This window comes from Chanodichthys erythropterus, chromosome 10 (genome assembly GCF_024489055.1).
Source record: "Chanodichthys erythropterus isolate Z2021 chromosome 10, ASM2448905v1, whole genome shotgun sequence".
In the NCBI taxonomy this organism is placed as follows: domain Eukaryota; kingdom Metazoa; phylum Chordata; class Actinopteri; order Cypriniformes; family Xenocyprididae; genus Chanodichthys; species Chanodichthys erythropterus.
The window spans coordinates 13,927,248-13,954,197 of record NC_090230.1 but is presented as its reverse complement, the minus strand read 5'-3'; the positions used below and the strand labels follow the sequence as shown (position 1 = coordinate 13,954,197).

At 40.0% G+C, this 26,950-nt stretch overlaps 1 protein-coding gene across 1 annotated transcript; it reads left to right on the top strand.

Annotated features, from left to right (window-relative positions):
* The first annotated feature begins 3,356 nt into the window (after window positions 1–3,356).
* Window positions 3,357–26,392, top strand: midn (midnolin). The gene is made up of 8 exons (XM_067396131.1): window positions 3,357–3,605; window positions 5,902–6,133; window positions 8,200–8,287; window positions 8,378–8,440; window positions 14,899–15,357; window positions 15,493–15,613; window positions 15,783–16,088; window positions 23,208–26,392. The coding sequence occupies exons 1-8, from the start codon at window positions 3,530–3,532 to the stop codon at window positions 23,468–23,470; spliced, it is 1,608 nt and encodes a 535-aa protein (XP_067252232.1). The 5' UTR covers window positions 3,357–3,529; the 3' UTR covers window positions 23,471–26,392.
* Window positions 26,393–26,950: the final 558 nt, after the last annotated feature.

The following is a 26,950-nucleotide window of genomic DNA, read 5'->3' as shown; positions in this document are numbered from 1 at the left end:
GAACATCAAATAGGACCTGATTCTATGGTCAGATGAAACTAAAAAAGAGTTTTTTGGTAGCAAACCCACCAGATGGGTTTGGTGCACACATAGATAAAAAGTACCCTATGCCCACGGTTAAATATACTGCTAGATCTTTAATGTTGTGGGGTTTTTTTATATTTTCTTTTTTTTTTTTTTTAATGTATGTACATTTATAACACTATTATATATTAACATTGCATCGAATTACAACAACAACAAAAAAAGTTAACGCTGCTGTGAGGGTGTTTCTAATACAGCGACTATGGAAATGACAGCAAAAATGACATCTTTCTCTCCTGACTGCAGTTATCAATTGCACTCTTTTTTCCCCCTCTTTTTGAAAGTTATGAAAACACTATTGTGGAGTTCTTCTTTTGCTATTTGTGTAAATGGAAACACAAAAAAATATATTTAATGAAGTCTCTCATTTACCGCTACAAAAGTTTACCCAAATATGACGACTTCTGCTTCTGAGAAACCCGGAAATGTGAAAAGGGTCTATAGGCAGAGTGGTTCGGTATTAACTTCTCATTAGCCTACGTGACTCTGGAATACTTGATTCTCATTGGTTAATCACAGCATCCACTGGTCAGATATTTCTTAACATTCGCTGTCATCCATAACAACGCTGTAAATCAGTCCACTAGAGTAACTGAAACTGGCGCTACTACAAACATTTTAAAATACATTAACATAGAAAACATTCAACACACACATTGTAGGAGGAAATACACCTGCATAGTACACTTTGTTGCAAAGTACTATGTCGCCTTTTCACTTCATATCCTTTAGGTGGATGTGTAAATTCTTGTGTAATTTCTGTATTCCCACAGTACTCATTTATCCCCAACTTCCTGTTGACAAACCTATGAGCCACAGCCCTATGCATTGACAGGCATATCCTAATGCCTTCCCCTCCGTTTCAACAAAGGAATGGGGGTAAACAACAATCGGAATGGGCTGACGGATACAGGCTGTTGAATATTTCTTGAACGTGAAAATGGGAACCGGAGTGACTTTGATGGTTTGGAATGCTGCTCACCCACACATGCACAAACGCCCACATATGTCCCACACATGTCTCACACATTTAAAAGATAAGCATAACGAATAAAGAAACTCATTGTATGTGACACGTCATATCCTTCACATCCACCCATTCCATTTAAAGGCAGAAATTCTAGCTAATTGATTCATCGAAAGTTGTTTAATTGGCAAAGAACAAAGAACCTCTTTAATGGAATTCCCTTTAGGGTGAGAAAGCAGCTAAACGTCCTTACACAACATTGTGTCAGCTTATTAGAAACACTATACAAATAATTTATTATTCATCAACAATTTGTAAATCAGTTAATGGCCTCCACCTCCACCAAAAAAAAAAAAAAAAAAAAAAAATATATATATATATATATATATATATATATATATATATATATATATATATATATGTACACACTACCAGTCAAAAGTTTGGAAACATTACTATTTTTAATGTTTTTGAAAAAAGTCTCTTATGCTCATTAAGACTGCATTTATTTCATAATAAATAAAATAAAAAAAACAATAATATTGTGAAATATTATTGCAATTTAAAATTATGGTTTTCTATTTTAATATACTTTAAAATATAATGTATTTCTGTGATGCAAAGCTGAATTTTCAGCATCATTACTCCGGTCTTCGGTGTCACATGATCCTCATTCTAATATGCTGATTTATTATCAATGTTGGAAACAGTTGTGCTGCTTAATATTATTTTATAACCTGTGATACATTTTCAGGATTTTTTTTTTTTGATGAATAAAAAGTTAAAAAATGTCAGCATTTATTTCAAATAGAAATCTTTTGTAACAATATACACTACCGTTCAAAAGTTTGGGGTCAGTAATTTTTTTTTTTTTTTTTTTTTTTTTTTGGAAAGAAATTAATATTTATTCAGCAAGGATGTGTTCAATTGATTTTAAAAAAAAAAGTGATAGTAAAGATTTATATTGTTAGAAAATATTTATATTTTCAAAAAATGCTGTGCTCGAAAAAAGTATCACAGGTTCCAAAAAAATATTAAGCAACACAACTGTTTCCAACATTGATCATAAATCAGCATATTACATTGATTTCTGAAGGATCATGTGACATGAAGAGTAATGGACTGGAGTAATGATGCTGAAGATTCAGCTTTGCATCACAGAAATACATTATATTTTAAAGTATATTAAAATAGAAAACCGTCATTTTAAATTGTAATAATAATTGTAATAGTATTTCACAATATTACAGTTTTTTTTCTGTATTCATTATGATATAAATGCATAATCATTATTTTGACTAGGCTACTTTATATATTAACCAATTTATGTAAAGGCACCTTAAAGTCTTGGCTACAAAATAGACCCTAACATTTCCACTGTTATTGCCCCTAAAAATTATATTTGTCATTTTGTGACCTCATTTTCTGACATTTATATATATATATATATATATATATATATATATATATATATATATATATATATATATATATATATATATATATATATATGTATGTATAAATACCCATGATCTAATAATTATACAAAATTAGGTTGGTAGTTTTAGTTTGTAGGACAAAATTCGCAAAATTACACTAATTTAAATGGGTTTTGCGCTAGATTTTTGAAACCTGGAAACCACTGAGATAAAACACATTTTGTGCCTTGACAAATTAGATATAGCTTAGCCCTTCCCTCTTAAAACAAAATATATTTGTTTTTTGTTTTTGTTTTTTTGGGGTTTTTTTAGGCAAAATGTTATGTTAGTCAAATTATTTGCTTACATAACATACTTTTATGTCTTGAAATGTTTAAGTATTTCATGATAATTTCTAATCTTTAGTATTACTACTGCTATATCGAAGTGGCGTCACCAGCTTCCTGAGATTCGAATTCCACGTAAGTTTGTTGTTTACCGTAGACTTCTCTCGTATCCAAGCAATGTGTTTTCCTTGACTGGTTGCCCAGTTACTTCTTTATGACGTCAGGACATAGTTACGCCCCTCCTAAATCAAAGGCTTCTCCACGTTAACATCTGTTAAGGTGGTTCGGATCTTCTAACTTGGCTATATCTGTGTTTTTTTCCAACCAACTGCACCTCATTTTCAGTCATAAATTACATCCGAGTGAAACTACTGTCCGAAATTCATAAAATGTTTTGAAACGTGCACACAGAATGAAATAAAACGTGTGATTTAAGGCTTCCACCTTAAATCACATGCTGACATCGCAAGAAGCAAAGTCTCCACCTATTCTATGAGCAGCTTTGTAAAGTGGTGTTGTACTTTAACTCCAACGCTCGAATGCTGTCACACGTTGTAGTTTCGGATAGCAGGAGCACTGGAACAGACTTGGGATTTAAACCGGTGTCTGCACAGGGACGGCCGATTCATTTAACCGAGCGCACCGGCTGTTGTGGCCACATCTTAGTGGACATTCTTTGTGGACAAATCTAAACAAAAAAAATTCCTCTATACATGCCAAAGCTAGGCAACTTTGTGGACGATTCTGAGACATTGTCGCGAAACTTTGAGGTTTTCGCCACAATTATTGGTAAGTGTCAGTCACATTTTTAATGAGGATGGTGAACTTTTTATGCAACAGCTGGGTTGCTGTCTGTTTGAATTTTTCATTAAGTCAGGTTACATGTTTAATCACGTGTTAAGATAAGTTAGGTGTTTAATTTGACTTTTTAAATTTGTTTTCAGTAGAATCTGTAAAAAAAAAAAAAAAAAAAAAAAAAGCTTGTATGGCCTTAGATAATTTGAACTTGGAGAATTAAAGGGATTTTAATGAAGAAAAAATATTTTGCTCACCCTCATGTTCTGTGTCGCTTTCTTTCTTCTGTGGCACACAAAAGCAGAATATTAGTAACTGACAGCCACAGTTTCGGTGCAATTGCATCTTTTTCTATAAAATAGTTACTGAGGTTGTCATTCTGCCTAAAGATTCCTTTTGTTCTCTACGGAAGAAAGTAAAGATTTGGATCAACATAAGTGTTGGTAAATGACAGAGAATTCAATTTTGCGTGAACTTTTCCTTTAAGTAGCAAAGAAATATTAAGCTCATAAGCTTCCACTTTATGTTTACTTCTTGCTTATACGAAAAAAAGTTGTTTTGGACGTGCTACATGTAAACACCTCACTTGTTTGGAAATTGGCTTATACCTCTTTTGGCCACTGGTAGGCGCTAAAACCACACCGTAAACTGTAGATGGATGGATTGATATTTTTTCTCACACAGGTTCACATAAGTCAGAGATGGCTCTGCTCATATGCACCACGTGAATGAGTTGTAAAGTCTGGCACAAGGCTCAAACACTTAAGCCTTATGCCAGCTTTTTTTCCCACGAGACTTGCGTTTCGCAAAGCAGATTTGCTATATAACCCGAAACAAGTTCTTTTTTATCAGTAGTTTCACTCTTGCTGTACAGATAAGGTGTTATATCATAGCTGGCCAACCGTCTGTAGACGTTTGCAGACTGTAGCTTATAGCACATTTGGCACGAGAGAGCATGATAGTGATTGACGTAAGTGTCAATTTGTATATCGCCCCAAGCGATGCTTATGCTGGATGACTGGGACGCAACGTTTCCTTAAGAGCATACTGTCTTTTATGGAGGACTATTTGAATAGAGATAATGATAATCATAATACATGCTTTTAAACGTAAGCTGCACACGTAGAAAGATTACATGCTCTTAAAACATGCGTGTATAATGATATATTTGCATATGGATGATTCTTCAATATCATTATAGCTTTTGTTTCCATTTTTTTGCATGTTAAATTTCTCTATATTGAACTTGTCCCACACCCAGACATGTAAACTTTTTATTCACTTGCTTATAACATATTTCTCTTATCAAAACGGCTGTCATCATTGAAGAATCACCCATAAATCAATGTGTTAAAAAGCTGCTCGATCGCTGTTTGTATCGACGAAAGTACTATCATGTATTAGCGCGCTTGAACATACATTTTACATATCACAAATATATCACAAAAATCGCTAAAACAAAATGGGTTATACAAGACGAACCTCAATAATAATAATAATAATAATAATAATACTGACAGAAAAGTCGACCCCTAAAAGTCATTGAATAATTTGCACAGTTGGCAACAATTATGCAAACGACACTTTTTGTTTATAACGCACGCGGATATATAGTAGTAGATTTGCGTTGTTTTGGAAACAGACAGTTTAGTGTAGCCATTTTAAACATTCAAGGTTATATTCGGTGACTTATCTTACTTTGACAGTTTGCCTCATGAATGGTGTGGAATTGGTAAGAGTGGGCTGGAACTCCAGGACTGGAGCTCCTCGCCCACTCAGATTGGATTTGTCCTCAATGAGGAAAGCGATGTGGGGGAGAGAAAGGAGGCAGGGTTTGCGCTCCACGTGGGTGAGCATTCCGTCCCCCCATTGGCTACGAGTGCGTGACGTCTTTACAGAACCCTCCTCTGATTGGACAGCGCTTTTGTGGGTGTAACCATAGCAGCACAGTGGAAGCGAGATACGGCGAAACAACGGGCATTATTATGCGTGTTTCACTGGAGTTCCTCTTCGCTATGAGGGCTGGGGTTTAAGAAAAACCGTTGCGCTGGTTTTGCAGTACACTGTCAACGACAAAGGACTACAGAATATTAATTTTTATGCACTATCGGAAAATTAGAATTAAATTCCTCTGTATAAGAAGCTATTAATTTGGAGACTCTCCTCTGGATCGATCACCAAACGGGAATAATCATTGGGAATATTTTCCAAGAGCTTTTACAGATAGCTTTCCACTGAGAGATCCAGCCCTATTCGTCCGCTTCCATCGACCCTGTCTCCTCTATCGTAGGCTATCGAATGGACCAGCATCCGAGCGCCCGGAGCTGCAGCAGTCGCGGAGCTGCGCCGTCCTGCGAGAGCGTCTCCGGCGAGCCCCCCATGAATTTGTACATCCACTCCACCACCGGCACACGCTTCGAGCTCTCCCTTCCCGCAGAAGAGACCGTGGAAGGGCTAAAGCGAAGACTCTCTCAAAGACTGAAAGTCCCCAAAGAAAGACTCGCTCTGCTACACAAAGAAACGTGAGTAGTAGCCGGATGTGTTACTGTTAGGCTGCACGGTTGGTTGTTTTAAACAATGGTTAAGAGTAGGTCAGAAGGTTGATTTTTGCTGGGCTTCCTAATGGAGATTTTCAGCCACCTCTGATGGCAAGCCGTTTTAACACTTATTCATTTAAACTAACTTGTTGTATATATTTATGTTACCAGTACGTATTCCAGCAGTGACTGCTGTATCTTTCCAAATCACCAGCAAATAATCATTAGATAACAATGCTTATTCAATGCACATAAATAGTATCTATACAGTTAGTGACTAGTACTTATTCAGTAATGACAATGTTACTGTTTATCAATTGCAATTCTAAAGAGATCTGTAGGTATATATACACCTTTGACTAGTAGTTGCTGGTATGTATTCTAGTTTTACGAACTCCATTATGTAGAAGTACTAACTGTTTATTCGTTTTTAACCATTCCAATAGTTACTATCATTTATTCAAGTGTTCTAGTCACTAATATTGGGATATTGACTACAGGCAAAACAATAACCACTAGTATGCAAGGAATGAGCTGTTGTTGACTAACTGAATAGATAGTCACTACTGGAATAAGTACTAGAATGACCAAGAAAGGTAGTGACTAGTACAAAAATAAGTACTAGTAACTCTAATTAGTAAGGGAATACATATTTAATTGGCTTGCCATAGACCCATACATCTTGGAGCCCTGGCTCATTTTGTTGCATAGCACCATTGCAGTCCATGTTACATATCTACTGTGAATATTTTTTTTTTTTTTTTAATTTTTAGGTTTTTTTTTTGGAGGGGGACTGTGGCAGTCCACAGCCTCTTGAATAGAGAAATGAAAGTGATCTAAGTTGTTGACAGTGTGCTGTGGAAGTCCGTTTAATATAGGCCATGTGCAAGGTGCACTAGAAACCTGCGATATATCTGAAACTGAACTATTATTTCATAACATTATGCAAGCAATATACGTTTTAACAGCTTGTAAAGAGCTTAAAGGTGTTCCCAGCTGACAGTAGTACATACCTATAAATAGAATCTCTTGATTAAACTGGTTCGTTTGCTTGATTAGAATGCATAGCATTAGTAATTGTCATTATAAACTTGATGCCGGGAGAATAAAGCATTCCCAGTGAGACTTGCACTGCTGTGTTAGAATATTCTGAGCGAACGTTAAGAGAATAAGGGGCAATGTTAGTTTCAGTGCAGTTTGCACATTGCTTAACAATTGCACTTGGGTGGTGGAGCTGGGAGGTGAGAGAGAAGCTCTTTTGTCACTTGCAAATGACCCTAACAGTTGCATTGTTTGTGCTTTGAATTGGGCTGATTGAAAAGCCCTCACAAGTAATCACCACCAAATTACATCATCCTTTTAAAACGAAGAGAGTCGCTTAATCTCTTCTGTTTGGTTTAGCTGCCTCCAGGCCAAGTGCTCAGTCCCTTTGTTCGGCAGGAGGTGGTGACATTTAGCACAAGCACATGTGTGCACATTTATGCCACTAGGACAGATATTTTTAAAGGATTGGTGGGTTAAGAATACATTTAGACAGTGTATTTGAAACATTAGGATTCATGCGGGGGTGTTTTTGGACTAAACATGCTGATTTGTATATGCACTTGTATCAGACACTTTTTTTTGGTCTACTGGTAGAGGCTACACATGTACTTGCTTACTTTGTTTGAAATACTTGTATAAATGTCTGTATCTAGATAAGTGGCCGTCATGTCCGGACCAAACTTATATTTTCATGCTGGTATTATGTACAGTTAAAAAAGGATAGTTCACTCAAAATTGAAGAATCGGTCATCATTTACTCACCCACATGTCATTCCAAAGCTATGTGACTTTATTTTTATATTTTTTTGGAACAAAAATGTATTTTAAAAAAGTTTTCATAATTTTGGACCCCATTGACTTTTATTTTATGGGAAAAAACAACATTCTTCAGAATAACTTATTTTGTGTTTGGCAGAAGAAAGAAGTAAACATCTGTTTTGGAATTAACATGCTGGAATTTTTCACATCTTGAGACTGGAAGTCTAACATCTCCTTGTCCTTTCTAGACGCCTGAGTTCAGGAAAACTTCAAGATTTGGGAATAACGGATGGGAGCAAGTTAACGCTGGTTCCAACAGTTGAAGCAGGCCTAATGGTGAAAATAGCATGAACTACATTAAATTTGTTGTACTTTAATGACCCTTTTGTCACTCATATTTACCCTGTTGTATCTCTTTTTCCAAAGTCTCAAGCATCGAGACCTGAGCAGTCAGTAATGCAGGCACTGGAGAGCTTGACGGAAACACAGGTAAGATTTCACTCTAATAAGGTCATCCCAGTAGATGTTTGAATTACACAGTGGCCCATTAAAATGGACAGTTGTGCGTACACTTAACCTAATTGCCAGGGCAGCACTGAACGCCCGCACTTGGCTCTTTTTTTAAAGGATCATTTGTATGTTTTTGAACTCTCTACTGGGCAAGATGTTGCATTGACACATAGGGTAATGGGATACAGATGCTCTTCTAAGCTTTTAACTCGAAGACCTCTACGCACTTACTACGCATATTTTAAGAAGCACCTTCCAGTTTCTAGGCAACATCTGTGAGCCGAGGCAAACCCCACCTAGAAGCCACTTCATTGAAACGCCACCTTTCATATGAAAGAAACTCTGCAACTACTATTTTATGATTACGCCGCTTTCCAATGTGTATTTCGTTTCTTAGCTAATGGGTAAACCTCATAATGAAAGCTGTTCTTGCCTCATTTCACTTAACGTTTAGATTGGTTGTCCAATCTATTGCTGGATATTGTCAGTCATATCTTTTGAAATATACTTGTATGTGCATAAAATAGTCCACCTCCACTGCATCTTCTTGCTGATATTTTGGGAAATCCTGAGTTATTGTGTTTGTGTATGAGTGATATGGCTGTACATTTGTGTAGGAGCGTTAAGCACTGATCTGTAATGACGACAGAGGAGTGTGGTTGTGTGTACAAGGGGGGAAGGGTAGACAGGGGAGTGCACAACTCTTAACGCTCAATACGCCTTCTCCCGGCAGTCTCCTGTGTCTATAGAAAAGCTTTTTAACGTGTTAAAAGTGGCTCACGTTTGGCCTTTCTCATCAAAAAATCTTTTGCAGTGCCGTGCAAACTTTTAGATGTGCTTTTCTCTGATCTAATGTGCTATTTATTTGTAGGCAGCTAACCGTGTCATCTGGTTGCTTATGAAACGACCCTGTTTTAGAAATGATGATTTTTAGTCATCGTTTGTGTCTTTTTTGTAGCTTCATGGTTACAGACATGAACTGAGTCAGTAACATTGTCAAATGTGAGACATATCACTTCTTCAGAATGATATTAGTCAACACAATCGTGCCGCCACAACGACTGTAAAAAGTGATCTGCACTACACAATACCTACCCTTCTTGCCATGTACGACTAGTTAAGGTCAGGATTCGTAGGTAGAGTGGACGACCACATATACATAGCAGAATTCCAAGAGCTAAAGTGTTAGCTTCCAGGGAAAGATCTATCTCAGACTTTCTCGTAACCAGACTGTTTTATGGAAAGGGAAGGCTTGCAATTATTGGAATAGCATTTTTCCCCTTGTTACTCTGGCCTAACAGCCTTTTCTGGCCTATAATTTAAAGCTGCTGTGGTTTCGCGTGTCTCTCCATAGTCTCCAGTTTTACCCTCTCCGCTGTTAAAGAGGAAGAACGGAATGACATCAAGGAGTTTCTTAGTTCCAAGGGAAAATATAGCCCAGTTTATGTAGTCCATTTGATTGATCGGCTGTCCTCTTGAACATTTAAATGCCATTTTTGCATTCGAGCAGCGCTTTGTTGCTGGAAACTTTGTCCATCAAGTAGAAATAATGACTGGTGTCTGATTCTTTCGGCAACGGAGTACGTTAATTAGAGGTTTCCGTGTTAACCCACCTCTAAAGGCAGGTAGATTGCTCGCTTTGTCCTTGGGGGATAACATATCGGTTTGTTTCCACAAGCAAGCGGTCTCAGTGCCACAGACTAGAGATGTTTTCCTGTCATAACTCTCCACCCTCCAGACACCCACCTACTCACTTTAGAATGGGTCCGGTGCCTGTCATTGTGTCTGAAAATGGGCAGATGCAAATAATGGGATCCAACAATATAGAGCGAGTCACCTCTCAGTCACCCCCTTGTCATTTCCACCCACCCAGCCCCCTTCCCAGAGGGAGCAAGGGATGAGAGTAACTGAATATGAGAAATGGACGTAGTGACGTCACCCTTGAGGAGGGTCTGGAGTGTATGTGATTACCAGAAAGGACAGTGATGAGTCAGAATCCCAGGTATAGATTGAGGACAAAAATAGAAGTGGTGGTATCGCACATCACACTGAGTGGCAAGGCTCCACAGGATGCCGTTGGCTTTCGTGCCATATCCACAATGATTTTTTTTTTTTTTTTTTTTTTTGATTTTGCAAATATTTTAAATGGAAAAGGTGGGTGTTGGTGTGTTGTGTGAACAGCTGGCACATGGGAGGAGATATTCATTTGCGTTCATCTGATCTGCGATCAGGGCCATGCCTATGTGTGTTTGCACAGAGAGCACTCCCGATCCAAGGGGGACTAAGTTGACATGGGCAATCACTTGGATTCGTGACTGTTCTTGTTTCCCATCCGCCTTTGTGATTGAAGTGCTCGGTTTCGTGACTGAACTGAAAAGGAAGGAGGGAGGGGGGCTATGGAGAACTTCTTTTTAGCCGATAACCAAGCCACCAGGCTAGCTTTTTTAATTAGTGTTAAACTCCTCTTCTGTACTGAGCTGTTACATTTTTAGCACCGTTCCTTGTATTTGTCGTTCTTTATGTTTCTTTATTCTGTGACCTTTCTCTGTTTTTTAAAGACATTAATTAATGCTGAGTCCCATGATTGTAGATATTTTAAATCCTGTTGGCTGCAAGTGCAACACGTCTGTTTTGAATCAGTCTCTCGCCTACCCAGACTAATCTGTTCAGTCATCTGAGGAAAAAGGTGTTGCGCTTTCACGGCGCATATCTTTGATGGTCACCCGGAGCTCAGAGAATGAGGAAGAGGGGACACGGCAGGAGCAAAAATGAAGATGCCGTCATCATTTGCCTCATGTCTTTCTGAACCTGTATGACCTTTCTTTATTGTGTGGAAATAAAAAAAGATGTTCCATTGTTTTTTTAAATGGGAAAGTCTCTGTTTTTTTTCCATTTGAAGCCCCTTTTTTTCATTCTTCAGAATATCTTCTTTTGTGCTCTACAGAAATAGTCATAAAGGTTTGGAACAATGTGACGGTGAATAAATGATGACCGCATCTTCCTTTTTGGGTGAATTATCCCTTTAAGTGAATCGTTTCTGTCTGTGCCTTAAAATTATTTCGTTTTGGTCTACAGACATGATGCCGTGAAAGCGCAAAGAGGCTCCTTGCAAGATCTGAATGATCGAATTTAGCCTTTACCCACTGAATCCTCAGCGTTCAATCTCATGTAGACCTTGAGTAGGTCAAACCCCTCAAGCGAAACCTTTGAAGGTTGCCTTCTCTTCAGGGTTTGAAGAAAGATGCAAGTGATTGATTATTGTAAAGGAGCTTGTTATTGCAACCACACCCTTTGTGCCCTTTGTGAGGAATATATTGATGGCCCCTGGTGCGCTCAAAACCAGACCGTCAATGATGAGGGTTAATAAGCTGGTTTAGAACTTTTCCATGTTTGCTGAGGTCTTTTATAGGCGACCAGTAGTCTTTTAGCCATGCTTGGTATCAAAAGAACCTGTTTTCTGATTTGACCCCTCATAGATGGGTATATTCAGACTGCAGATGAACTTCAGCCTGGTGCTGTTCCGAGCTCCAGCCCCGTATCTCCTGTGCTACAGAAGAAACCGCCTGCAAATGAGTTCCTTGAACCGCAGGGACCCCAATAAATAAAACTGTCAGCTATAGAGTTGGGAGGGAGAAAAAACGGAAGGAGCCAGAGGCGTACTCTCACTGAATATTTCATCAGCATCTACTGGCATCCTCAATCCCCTCCACCCTCTCTCTCACTACAAGGTTTCTCCCCCAGCCCTCCTCCCCTGTCTCCCCTTATCATGTTTTCTTTCTCTCTCCTTCACTCGCTCTTCACTGCATAGCAACCGCAGCCCACTGCAGAGCAAAATGCCTCCCCAACAAATCAAAATGGACGAAGTGCAAAGATAAAGGAATAGTAGTGTTAGTCAGTTTCAGGTGAAACTATAGAATTCTTCAACATGGTAACTTGTTGGCATAGACATGTCAGTATCTGCCTTTGTTGCCTTTTAAATTATCCTAAACTCAATGACTTTTCCCCTAATTTTCTGCACTGATTTTAGAGTGAAATTTGCAGAATAAATGGAGATAGTGTCTTAAATTAGTCTTTTTGACTTTTTTTCCAGTAAAATGTTCAAAAATCCTTAAAACAAGATCAATTTACATAAGATGAAACGCTGCATAAAATATTAAGATTTGTTTCCATACAAGTCATGCTCTTGCAGATTTTGTTCACTTTTAGCGAACTTGTTTATACTAAAAGTGAAAAATCTGCCAATGCAGTAAAATACACGTCATTTGAAAATAGCGATACAAATGGGCATTCTCAGAAAAAAACAAGTATTAATATTTTCAGGTTAGTTAAAAAAAAAAAAAAACTTGTTTTACAGATACCTTACCTGGAATATTTCATAAAAATACTAGTTATCTTTTTTCTGCATTGTACAGCATTATTATATAACTAGTATATAACTAGTTAAAAGCATGTTAGCCTAAATGTTAAGGAATTCTTTATGTTGCATTATTGGCATTCCAGTTCTGCCAAAAAAAACAAAAAAAAAAAACTTTGTGGTCCTGTTTGGAATTTCTAATCACTAGTTTATTTATTTATGTTTATTTTTCATGTAGTGAGTGAAGAAAGGGTGGATCCAAGTAGGCCTCTGGCTTCAAAAGCATTTCTAAGTCAGTGTCAAGTGCACTTGGTTATAGAACTTGATCTGTGTGCCTTGACGAAAGAGAGAGTCAGTGGCCTTTAGAACAAAGAGACCTGTGCAAACGTACACTTGTTGACGTACACTTTCGAGTACCTTATCCATTTTAGGCATTATAGACTACATGTTGACACTTCAGGTTCCATACACTGACAGATTCTATATAGCAGTGTTACAGATCTAGCCGAAGTCTGGAATATTTGGCCAGAAGGCTTCCAAAACTCTTTTGACAGTAAATTTGGGCATTCTTCCACAAGCACCAATACTTTCCATAGTGGTCTGTTAATATATCTTAGGTTTTCCAGTCATGTCAGAACCCTTAAATACCTCTAAAACATTGTTCAATGTATACTTGAACACACATTTCTCAGATGCTGTGTAAGTGAAGACCTAAACCCGCTGTGTCTTTGTGGTCATTCGTTTATTGCACCAGAAGCGTGTGGGCTGGCCGATGTATTGACAAAGGTCTGTGTGACTCAAACTGACGGCTGTTGTGGGGAATGTCTCTGCAGACCATGTCCTCGCCTTTCAGAGGCACTTTTACTGGTTTATGGGGGTTCACGCACTCTCTCATTATGTGGGATGAGTCTGGGCTTTGAGTGAGTCAGTGAGATGCTTGGGCTTTATGATGACTGATCTACAAGGCTAATGTGGGGTCTGGCACGCCTTTCTTCATGATTCGCAGGCCCAAATAATTTTAATTATTAGTGCTTAGATGTTCAGTGCCCTCCTTGCTGCAGATATTCAAAGACTTTATCCTATTACAAAGTCGCTCCGCTATATGGTAATGGATGCAGAGTAATTATAGGGAACTTTTGTTGGAGCCTGATTTGTGCATTTGATGCAAATCAACTCACAAGACAGCTGTCAGTCAGGGATGGGATCCACCCTCTGGGGAGAGCCACCAATTTCACAATTGATGTTTAAAGAGGGGTTTAAAAAAAATAAAAACAAGGGGGGGGTTGCAATCAAAATTGACAGGATATTCAGTGTGTTATCTTTTAATTTTATGAGTTCATAGTCATACATGGATATCAAGTGGGATGCACAGAGTGGTAAAGGTTAGTCGGCTGTGAGAGTGGCTGTTCGATGGAAAAATAGATCAGCATAAAAGCTAGAGAAAAAATGATGGAGAGTAGACCCCAGCGATTCAAAAGGTTAACAACAGGTCAGCCAGTACAAGCACACTTGGACGATGAATAGATCAGCTGGGGGAATCTTCATGGCTTTCATTGTCTTTTTTCTGGTACCTTTGGTTCTTCTTTCTTTGTGTGTTAGTCATTCTGCATTTTTACATATTTGTCAGAATGTGGCAGACACAACAAAGAGAGTGAGGGTTGAGATCGAACAAGGAGAAGGTTGTTTCGAGTGTTTGAAGAGCAAAGTCAAGACAAGCACTCTGTATTTCTCGCCTTGTATCCAAGGGGTTGGAAAGACCCTTGGCTCAACTACCATTATGGGTACTCCTAAAATGGGCAAGCCTTTCCGGTCCAGCCTTTCAAACAATTAGCTATTATGTGACTGTGTGGCGAGTGGGTCTGCATCCGGTTTCTATGGCTGATTTTTCAGGCCTGGGGCAAGAGAGAAGTTAGTGTTTCGTGGGTGTGCTGAATGGAAGAGTGTTTTGTGTATGTGTGTGCCTTTTGTATACTTCTGCTTATTCATAAAAAGGCATTCAGTCTTATTGCCAAATTCTTTTCCAGTTTATAGCAGTACAAATGGAATTACTAAAGCTACCCCCCTCTTCATTTCCTGTTCACAGGTCAGTGATTTCCTGTCTGGCCGGTCTCCTTTAACCCTGGCTCTGCGAGTAGGCGATCATATGATGTTTGTCCAACTGCAGTTGGCAGCGCAGCACTCAGGCGGCCCACAGTTGCAGCATCGGCATCTCATATCACGCGGGAGTTCAGAGGGCACGACAGGACAGTCTCATGGAGCTTCAGGCTCTGGGATGGCGAGGGTTTCACACAACCCCCACCCACATCACCCGCACCCACATCCTCACCATCCAAACACAAAGCTCCCATCTAACCCTGCGGCCTTCCCACCTTCCCCCTCTATCCCACCCGTTCCTTCCATGTACCCCACCTCAGCCTCAGGGCACTGTAGCCCTCCACCAAACCCCTCTCAACTCCCTGGAAGTTTTCTTCACTCCCCGCAGTCATCTTCTGCCTGTCCCACCTCTCCAAGCAGCCCCAGTCCTGCAGCTTCCTGTCCAGAGGTGAGCCACTGTTTTTCCTACATTTTCCAATTCAGTATTTTTGTATAAGAATGGCAATAGAGTTGATTTACCAATTAAATTAGTAAGATGTACAAACCATACTAAAGATTGACCACAGGCCCATGTTCTGCACAGGCCAACTGCCCAGCAAAGACGTCCGGCAACTGTAACACTCCCTCGCGATCCCGCAAACCAGGCGCTATCATTGAAAGTTTTGTGAACCATGCTCCTGGAGTCTTTTCTGGGACATTTTCAGGTACAACTTCTTAATAAGTTTATTAGCTGATAGGCCCAGCATAAGACGTCAGTTATTCTACTTTTATAGAAGATTTATATAATCTTCTATTTATATAGAAGTTTTATGTGATCCAATTAACCATATATCTATAATCTCTATTTAATATCTATATTGGTTCTTCCCTAAGGCACTTTGCATCCCAACTGTCAGGACAGCACCGGACGTCCCAGGCGGGACATAGGCACCATCCTTCAAATCCTGAATGACCTTTTGAGTGCCACCCGGCATTACCAGGGCATGCCACCATCACTCACGCAGCTCCGCTACCAGACCCAGTGCAACAGCCCAAGTTCGCCAGTACCATCACCACCACCCTCACCTCCCCACACCCCTGGACTAACCAATCTGCCTACCACAGTGCCCTCTGAGACTCAGCCCACCCTTCACCCACTGGTGCAGTGCCAGAGCCAGATCCGTATGTGCAAGCCTCCTGGTAAGTTTTGCCAGAATTTGTATGTGTAGTGATTCAGCTAAAAGTGTTTAGATTGTAGCCAAGAGGTTCAGGATTTAAATCCAAGGCAGTGTTAACATAGCTTCAGAAGGTCCAAGACAAGTGTGTAAGGATAAGAAAAGTGGAGATGTTAGAGAGGGGGAGGAAGAACTAGGCTTGTTCTTTCAGGCCCTGGTAGTCATGCTCCAGCAGCCACAGCATGTCTGGCTTTGTCTCTGTGCTGATGGTGTCCTCTTTCCTCTGAGAGGCAAAGAATGGGGGTGGACTACTCTGTTACCAAGAGGAAGGAGGCAGAGAGCCAGAGCGAGAGAGATAACGAAGCGAGATAGCACTCACAGACGTGTGGCAGGTACCCCGCTCTGTCTGGTAAAAACTGATTATATGGGGCAGCTCGCTTTAGCTCTGAGGAGGAAATTGAACTGCTCTGTCATGAAACACCACTGTTGGAGAGTACAGAGATAATGAAGAAATATCATCCTAGCACTGTTCAAAGCACAGGCTTGTTATCAATCTAGACTAGATTAAAAGCATACCAAGCTAACACTACATAATATGAAAACATATCATCAACTACTTGGGTGGAATAACTTCGGTCACTCGATTAACACAAAGGGGTAGGGAATCCTACGCATTTTTTGAGATGATGCACACTTTTCCCTTGTGTTAACCCCTCTTCTGCTTATATTAATGCTCAGTCATTGGCCCATTTCTCTCTTTATACTGCTCACCCATTGAAAGTCAATGGGCCATCCTATTGGTTCCCCTCTTGCTCATTTGCAAAAACTCCCAGCAGTCAGGGCCAGGGCTAGTCAATGGAAGCTTGTTTTCATATCAGCCTTTAAATAGAGATTTACACAATAAATATGAGCTCCAAGAGAATGCTTATTGTGTTTGAAAGTCAGCAAGAGGAGGCGGAGGGAAAATACCAAGAGTCCATTCATAAAATTGTTTGTTATATCCGGCCAGTGACTGCCCACTGATTAACTGGCACTTCCTCTTGGGCAAGAGAGAAAAAGGGGAAGGGTACTGGGCCTATTTTTTAGACAAAACTGCCTTGCTTGTCAACATATTTGTGAACCCATGGTGTAGGGTAAGATTTAGTTGTGAGATTGCTAGACAGATGTTTTGAGCTCTTTAAGACCTTTATCTCTTAGCACCTGGTGACCAACTTGTCTACATTGGACAGACACCTGTGTCTTTCATGACCACTTTGAAATGTCTCTTTTGAAATACTTTTAGCACGGTATTATCATTTCTCACATCATTGTCTACTTAATGTGATTGCAGACCAAACAAACCCAATATCCTCACCATTCTTGTTTAGACATCCATCTATGCATGTTGTTGGATTCTTCTATACATTTGGCTTTTACAGACTGTAGTCAGTGTTTGCAGAAAGGTTGGGGAGAATATGGGGGATGGAGAGCTGGGGGTGCAAAGAGGGTTGGCTATTCTTGACTCAAATTCCTGTGTTCGCCAGGGTCTCTCAGACCCCTTTGCCCACTGCAGGCAACCCTTTTGTTTGACCTAGTGTGATCAAATAGTGCAGTAGTGTACCAGCCTCACTTTTTGTGAAAGAAGAAAAGCCTGTAGGTTTAAAACTTAGGGCTGGCCTTTAGATTTGGTATTGCCTGGCCACTGCACTGAACAGAGGGAGGGAAGGGGGATGAAATGAGTCTCAAACTGGGAGGGGGCGGATAGTGCAGGAATGCTTTCGCCCCTCGATGTTCTGCACTATCTGTCAGCTCAGGTTAGTTTAGTTTGGGCTGTGTAAGAGCGTCAGGGTGGAGCTGTATTTTAACAGAGTGAGAGAGAAAGAACAAGGAAGGGCGCTCGAATTCCTCCCCTCACTCATTTAATCCGACCAAAAGCAAACGTTCCTGGCTGCTGTGTACATACTGCAGCAATGTGAAATGTCAAGATTTCAGTCCTCTTTGTCCTGAGCTCCCTGGTGCTTAAACATTGCCAAGTTCTTTTCCTAGCCCAAAAGAGACAGTTTGCCTCTATGAGGATTGCTTGATCAAGTGCCCCAGGGCTCTTACCATGTCACTGTGGTGCTCAGACCTGCCCAGCTCGACCGGTAGTTAAATAATTAATTCCCCCTCCTTGCTCACTGCCAACAAGCATGTAAGAAACCCCCCAGGCTGACTATCCTTAGCTGCTCATCAGGCGGGGGCCATGGCTAGCCATATCCGATGCCTTTTATTGCTCCTAGTATGCAAATTGTGGTCATTTGAGACCACGGCTCCCTGCAGGGTCATTGATGCCATCGCATCAGAGAAGCAATGGAGATGTCAGGCCTTGGCTGCTCCCCTGGTTTAGTTCTTGCTAGGGGTGCAGATGGCTGAACACAATGCCTGTCCTATGCTGTGCACCCACTCTGAGCTCCTCCCAACCCAGAGGCAACCCTGGCGCCCATCCCAGCTCTCTGGGAGTTAGCTACAGCTGGCTTATAGAACAGGAGCACCTACTGATCTCAGAGTACATCTTAACAGGAGCATTGCAAAGGCTTGAGAACTATAAAAGAGTATTATTTTGGGGGCAAAGCTGGTCACTCTGTTAGAAGATCCTGAGGAGTTTTGGTTGGACATTGCAAATACTATAAATGGCTATATATGGGTAAATGGCCCATAAGAGTGCCCACAATAAAGAAAAACTTTCCATATTTACTTGAAAACATGTACAATGTTTTTAAACCGATCTTTGGTTTCTTATTTGTACCTATTTTGGTTTCTTATGGTTTTGAAAAGTTTTTAATTTATTGACCATTATTCATTTTCACTTTACATGACTGATTTTGTGGGCAATTTTTTTTTAAATATTAATAAGTACTGAAGTAATTTTGTTACAGTATTTTCACAACATTATTATTTCTAAGAAGTAACAACACTGTTAATCATAATCACTATTATTATTATTATTAATAAAAATATAAAATATTTTAAGAATTGTATTATTTATTATTTATATTATTTTTCTTTGTTGTTTCAGATTAAAATCAGAACAGGTTTTTTGACAGAATTTTTACTTTTATGTCTCCAAAATATATCAAAATAAATTTTAATACCTAAATTAAAAACGTGATCATTGTAGAGGAAGAGTATTCAACTCATTTTATGAGTGAATTGCATTTTCAAGGTATTTTTGGGTAAATTGATAGATCTGGATGAAAAATAACCATTAGATGATGTCTGACACTCCGTGACATACTTTTGTGTAACTCCCCCCTCCACTGCCAAGACATCTCCCCTTGATGTAGAGTGATTGCTGCACCCAAACTCAAAAAGATCACAGGACTTATCAAGACAAACAAACAAACAAGTCAAAGACAAGTGTTAATTAAGCTGATCTTTAATGGATCAATGGCAAAAGGGAATCTCAGAGAGACTGCCAGATCGCTGTACTGTGGGCCGACACATTGGGTTGGGCTTAATGTTTACCCAAAACCCTGCTTAACTGACCTAATACCTGCAGACAGGCCAACAGCCTCATCGATTGGGTAAAAATCCTCCCTCCATTTCTCTCTCTCTCTCTCCTCATTCTTAATCCTCCTCCTTTCCATTTTCCCCTCTCACGTGGTTATCAGCACTCAGTCTGAATCTTTCTCCCTCCATGAAGGGATCAATACATTCTCATACATCAGCTCGTTCCCTTCAGAAAGCATGAGGCGAGTGCATAACATCCAAGCTTTTGTTCGCCAGCACGCTTCTACTTTTTAGATTCCAGAGGGAGTTTTTGTGTAATCTTCCGCCCTCCATGGCTTGTTCTCATTTGCCTATTTCTGTCTTTATTTATGTTCCTCTGAGGCCTCCGTCACGAGGCTGTATTGAGGAGGAGGGGCGTGGGTGGATGCGGGTGCTGGGGGGGAGGGGGTTAGAAAAGGAAGGCCAGGTGTATATCTCATGTGCGGGCCCAAACAGCTGTGTGGCAGGAGGCGGGGCCAGGGTTGTTTTGTCCTTTTCTCCCCCTGCTCCTTTCCCCTGAGGCTCGGGCAGAGTTTGTCACAAGCCTTTTTTTGCCCCAACCCCCCTAATTTGAGCCGCGAGCCTGAGAATGTCGAGTGCGCAGTGAGGACACTGCAGCACACACGGCTAGCTCTGAGACAATGCATCGTTGGCGAAGGAGGATGAGGGGAGGAAGGGAAGGGCAGAAAGGGTGAACACAGGGGGGAGGGGCTTTTTCTGTCCATGATGTTCACTTGCAATCGTTGCTGGCAGCAAAATAACTCTCTGTTCTTGTCCACCCCCCCCCCCCCACCCCCCCTATGTGTATAAGTCCAAACCTTAGTATAGGGAGGGGTCTAGGAAGCATGAAGGGACAGAGAAGGGAGAGCTTTTGCTCTGCTTGTTCTGCCTTTGTTCACAGTGTATCCCAGCCCCCATACCACAGCCGTTCACTCTTTTTGCACTCACGGCAGCTTAGGCAGATCTGTTGGGATGGCTTCAGGCCGGCGAGCCATGCCATAGCCTAATAATAACCCTCCTAAACGGTGCATTCACTACACCCCCATGTGCAGCCACGTTCATCCTCATAATGATGCGGGGGTTGTTCAAGACATTCAAGTTAAGTTTGTTTTTCCTTGCAGCACAGTCCCCAAGCCATGCCAAACTAGTGGTGATGTTTTCACAGTGTCCGTGGATTTGTTTGGATGGGTGACTGTGTGGGAAAGGACATTGGCAGGGGCCACAAATTCTCACAATGAACAAAAAGGAACTTGGCTTAGTAGCCAAGGGTCTGCCTTAATGTCTTTGAGACCATTGTGAGCTTTGTACAATACCTTGACAGTGGCATGGCGTGCCCAGTGCTGTTAATGAGCTCCTCTGCTTTTTTTTTCTTCACAGATTTTTGTAGTTAGGTCCCTTGGGGCACTGCAGCCTCATACAGCAAGGTTTTTTTCACCAGCCCCAGTTGGTATGCAGAGAAGAGCTGACAGGCTGCAAGGTGAGGTGGCTGGCCTACTTTTGAGGCCTAGAGTTAAAGAGAGACTCTTTGAAAGGGCAGATGAAGGAGAAAAGCATGAGTGTAAGCATAGAAACCCTTTCTGAATGGTTTATCTGTTGAGCTTGTGCAGTCAAACAAAGACCTTCATAACCTGTAATGTCCTATAAGACCAGAACCTCTCTAATCATGCTAAAATGCCAAAGCAAGCCTCAAATCTGATTTGTCTAACCAGGTTAGGAAGGAACTGTTTGGTGGATCTCTGTTGTTGTTGTTGTTTGTACAGCCTGTTCTTTCTCTACAAATATCCAAATTATTAAAACTACCACTTACATTTATAGCGCAAATCCTTCCTAGATGGCTCAAACCCATCCACCCCAGAAAGGTATTAAGTAAAGGGGGAAATTGAAGCCACACGAAATCCTGATTTCATTTTGATACGGAGAGGTGGATGAAATTGATTAGTGAATGAGAATATGCATCTCTTTTTCTATTGCATACCAGGTGGAATTCCAGAGCATGTCTTTCTTACTCTACCTCCTTGTCTGTCTTTCTCTCCAAAGGTATTGGGGAGGGGTGAACCATGTGTGCATATGGGGGTGGGGGTCTTGGTATTGGGGGGTTGGGTGGGTGATTACTCGTTCAATGAGCTTAGGCCAGGAAAAGAAAGGGGGGGAAAAAAGGGCCCAGCTCACTTCGCTTACAATTTCCATTCGCTTGCATTTTCTATTGAAAGCCAATAGCAGTGTCCTCGCCTGGAGATGGATTGCTGCGCTAGAGCTAAGGTTTAATCAATAGGTCTTTTTAATTTGCCATCGATCCATGTTAAAAGCTACTGCTGCTGGTGCTGTGTGTGTGTATGTGTGGCGGAGCACATGCGATGAAAGTCTATGCTCTGGATTATTGACATTCTAGCTGGCTATTTCATTATTTAATTCGGGGATAGTTCCTAATGGAGCTGGCTAATAGATTGTGGTTTCTTTTTCTCTCCCATTCTCTTGAATATATTTATAAATGAAAGGTTTAGGGTTGAGCTGTGGAGTGGAAAACCCCCTCATGCCCCCCCAAATTGGCGCATTAGCCGTAAAACCTTAGCATTGTTTGTGAGATTAGAAAGTGCAAGGTATTTGCTTCCTGTTAAAGAAATTGTATCATTTAGGAATGTGTGTGCACATGTGGGCGTCGATGTTCTCATGGGTGTGTAGGTCCCTTTTGTGAGAACACAATTCTCCCTTTTGCGTATCTCAAGGGCACGCCTGCCAGGACATTTTCAGCCACTTCTGATAAGGGAAAAGCAGACTTGTTAGGTTGCTCTTCTAAAATGAGACCGCAACATAGTGTTCTTATTTCTGTACCGACTAAAGGAAAGAGAGAGAGAGACAGTGATGGGCCGGAGGTAATCACAGCATGCCTTTTCAACGTCACCACTCAGACTTGAGTTTATTTATCCAGCACCCGGCCTTTGATAACATTCAGCAGGATTAGCAGTCAGGATCCAAGGCTCTGAGTCATTCTGTCCTAGACCAAATATGTGTACTGCACCAGCACTTCCCCTGCTGAAAACACTAGTGTAGATAGTCACCACCTTATGTTGTGTTTTGGATGCTAGTCGTTAGCTTGGGATTGGATGCTCAAATGCAGATGGTGTCCACGCAAGTTTTCTTAATCTTCATGTATTTCTTGGTCAACTAGCTCTGCCAGAATGCTTTGGTGTGCCAGCTTTGAATGAGTCACAGTGGTCAACTAGTCATTCAACAACCTCCTAATCTTTTATTGTTTTTTTCTATTATTCTGTCATATAGTTATTAATTGTTATATACTTTCTGTATTATTTAATTATTATATCTATTTGTTGACATGCTCAAATTGTCTTTTTTTTTCACACCTTTCTTCCCCATTACAGCCATATGTCTTTGGCCGTTGTTTCACTTGTCACACTTTTGTTGTGATTTTAAGCATATAATCCATCCAACTCATGACATCTGCATTCTGTTATGGTCTTTTGTGCTTGAGTTAACTAATTGTTCAGGCAAACCTAGTTTCAAAATCAAAGTGTCACTATGTAGTTTTGCACATTCTTAGCAACTTTAGCTAGTTTAAACTAACCAAATCGGTGCCAAGTAGTCTGGAACTAACTTTTGCTCTTTCTCCCTGGTTCTTTAGGAGACCGACTGCGTCAGACGGAGAACCGAGCCACACGCTGCAAGGTGGAGCGATTGCAGCTGCTCATGCAGCAGAAGCGCCTGCGCAGGAAGGCCCGGCGAGATTCTCGTGCCCCGTACCACTGGCTCCCTAACCGCAAGGCCGGGCGCAGCAACAGTAACAGCAGTATGTCTAGTGAAGGCTCCTTGGACCTGGACTTTGAGGATTCTGTGTGGAAGCCCGACGTCAAAGCTGATATGAAATCGGAGTTCATCATGGCCTAAAGCAGCTATGGTTGCACCATTTTCGAGGAAAACTGGGGTTTACACTTTAGAGAGGAGAATTTCCGAAGACTTTACACACAGATGCACATTTAGAATCTGGCAGGTTTTGCTCCTCGTCTCTCCTGTGACCACAAAGACTTTACACAAAGGAAGATTCACAGACTTTTACTTACCTTACATCCTTGATAGACTACGATCTTGGAATAGACTAAGTTTCCAAATGACAATGTTTGGATATGGATTGGACTGATGAATAGACAGAATTTGGACTCTGAACGTCCAAGAAGTAAACACAAATGAGCATAGCAGACATCATCGGTGTTGGGATTTGTTTTTCTCTTTCCTTTTTTATGTTTTTCTTTTTTTTTATCCAAGGGGAAGATCTATACTTGCCATATAAAGGGCATGATGAACTGACAAAAATCAGATACCGAACCTACTTCCTCCTTTTTTCGTTACGAATGGGCATTCACAGTTCAAGAATCATTTGAAGGGGGTTATCTTGTTTTCAAGTCCTGTTTTTCTTGAATCATGATGATTTCTGAAACAATATGTAGCATTACCCACAAAGCATTCAGGTTTTTTATCTTGTAGATGAGGAGGGTTCATTTGCACACACACCTGTGATTTGAAATAGACAAAGGATATCATAACATAAGAGATGGCACAGTGCATGTTTAGTATATAAATGTACAAAAAAAAAAATACAAAAAAGTCTTTCTTAACAACATCTCAGTAGTCAGAGGTTCAAGTAGGAAACTAAAACATGAAACATAAATATGCTGATGCGATTGAAGATACCAGGCTTGTGAAGTCGGTTGTTTTTAGTATATATAAAGAACGACTTTCCTTTTTTTACCTCCGTGAAAACAAACAAACCAACCAACCAAATGTAAAACAGCAGTTGCTCATCAAGACTCAAGTCACGCTGTGAAATTAATCTGATGTTATATAATCATTTAAATACATTACTGTCTAAATGTGTATAATAGAGAGAGTGGTGGGGTGCCAGAGGAATAGTTTACAAATGTACATTATAATGGCAAAGTGGAATCTCTCATTTATGCATTCAACTAAAACAACCCGCCTGGTTTTATCCCAGCAGCAAACACTTACAGTTGTGACTAAATTTCAACAAGATTACCTTTATTTGTCCATTCGGCCAGACTTCTTTGCAGATTCCCACATAAGCATCCAGACCAGAGCGTATCCCCCACCTTCACACTCTTGATAGTGCCTCATACGTAGACGCACTGACATATTCAATCAGGCGTTCCACAGACAGACGGTTCTGCTGCTATATGGGATTTCTCTTTGCATGCAAACGTGTGAATTATCCTGATCCTTTTTTGTAGAAGAAAATAATGATAATAATAATAATAACAACAATACTGAGAAACTGGTGCTGAAAAGAAAAGATTAACAAGCATGAATTTGTGAAAAATGGAGAAAAAAAAAGACATTTGCCCCAGCTATTTGGGATTTTTGAATTAGAAACGTGATGTTACATATCAGTCGCAAACCAAAACGGACTGGAATTCTACTGTAAATGGATCATTCCTGGACTAACTAAGGAACAATGGAACGTTTTCTATTCCCATCATCCAAGGGATCCTCAGAGCAAACCCTGGCACTCCCATTGACCTGTCCAGATGCAGACTAACAGGGATGTTAGCAACCAACATTTGCCCCAATGACTACTTGGAAATAAACGTGAAAATGTCCTAAACCACATTGATGTTGCACTCACTGAGTTTGCAATGAGATTACCTACCTGAAAGGGAACATTGTCTTTTCCTTTTTTTTCTGTTCAAGTGGCCTTAACGTTCATTATCGAAACACTTGCAGAGTGGTGGACAACATAGGGATGTTTCTGTTGTTTTTGTCCTATGTTTTTGTTAAATATCACTTTTTTGGGGCAATTTTTGTGTTTAGGAGGTGGAGGCTCTATTATGTCAAGGCTTCAGTGCCTTAAAGTTTTGCCCTGTCGGTGTGTACAAAAAAAAAAAAAAAAAATCTGAACAAATTCGCATTTATGCAGGTTTTTATCAATTTATAGGAGCTCTAGTAGAATATTGTCTTTTATGGTTTGATTGTTACAAGTCACGACCTGGAGGTTAAACGGGTTCCATCAGTTTGTTCCATTGTTTGTTTGATTAAGTCCCTTGAACCCTGCTGTCCTACAAAGAAGCAACAAATTTACAAATGTAATTGAAAAAAGGAAGTTTCAACTGCAGTGCTATAGTGACAAAGTGCCCTAAACTCTCAACTGAGAAGTCCTTTAAGGACACATTGACAACGTGCACTTCCCTTCTTCTCAGATAAATTACTTCAGTGGACGATTTCTCCTTTTCCCCCAAGAAAATCATTATTTAATTTTTATATATGTATGAAATATACTCTGTGTGTGCCTCACCTATATGTAAAATGGTTAAAAAAAAAAAAAAAAGAAGTGAAAACTGAAAAAAAGCATAGGAAATGATCTGAGTTTTAGGATAGGGTAATTGAATGAGGGTGGAGGGAGGGAACGGGGGCATTTTCAATAGTTTGTTGGAGTTCTGATCACATCATTTAAGTTGCCTGTTCTTTCTTGTAGCCAATGAAAACTGATTACAAGAGTCGAGAAAAAAAAAAAACAATTTTACAATGTTCTAGCTATAGACCGGTGTAGCACATGTGTGACTGTATTAATTTATGAAACCAAAATGGTAACTGTGAATTATGTATTTCTTTGTGCTTTTTTAAAAGTGGGCAGAAGGTGGAAAAAAGGGCGTTGCTGTGCCCTGTTTTGTTTTTGTGGAATATAATGGAAATAATCAAGTAAAAAAAAAAAAAGGAAAATATCTAAATATATTTTTTTCTTAAGCAATACATTTCAGTGTGACTTGTGATAGGACATTTTCTTTTTTTAGGTAATAAATTGAAAAAAAAAAAAAAGTCTTTCGGTGTATTTTGTGTTTTTTGTTTGTGTGACTTAACCCATGTGGATTTTGCAAGTTATATATATTTTACTAAGAAAAGCTATGAGCTACTAAGATAGATAGATAGATAGATAGATAGATAGATAGATAGATAGATAGATAGATAGATAGATAGATAATATAAGATTATTTATAATAAACAGCAGCCTACTTGAACATCGTCCACCATCTTGGATTCATGTTTTCACTGAGCTTGTCATGTCTAATTTGGCCAAAACAAGTTATCTAAGGCAGAATACCTTAAATACTCAACTTTTAGAACAAAAACTTTTGTGTCAAGAGCGCACTTATGATGCTTCAAAAAGCTATGTTTGCTAAAATGCTAATGGTATACCACTAGGTTTGGTAAGAGATCAACTATGTTGGTAGCTTGTGTGTTACATGCCACCTTACTGCTCCTTTGTGTCTTTCACTATTACCAATTCCTTTTAGTTTATAACAGGGGTGGCGTATATCTACGTACTTCATGGAGTCTCAGAGCAGCTGTGCAGTTTCGTGA

Coding starts and splice junctions, on each gene's coding strand:
- midn (XM_067396131.1), top strand. CDS start 3,530: ATGCCAAAGCTAGGCAACTTTGTGGACGATTCTGAGACATTGTCGCGA. Junction 3,606..5,901: donor GGTTTTCGCCACAATTATTG/GTAAGTGTCAGT, acceptor CCTCTATCGTAG/GCTATCGAATGGACCAGCAT. Junction 16,089..23,207: donor CCGTATGTGCAAGCCTCCTG/GTAAGTTTTGCC, acceptor CTGGTTCTTTAG/GAGACCGACTGCGTCAGACG.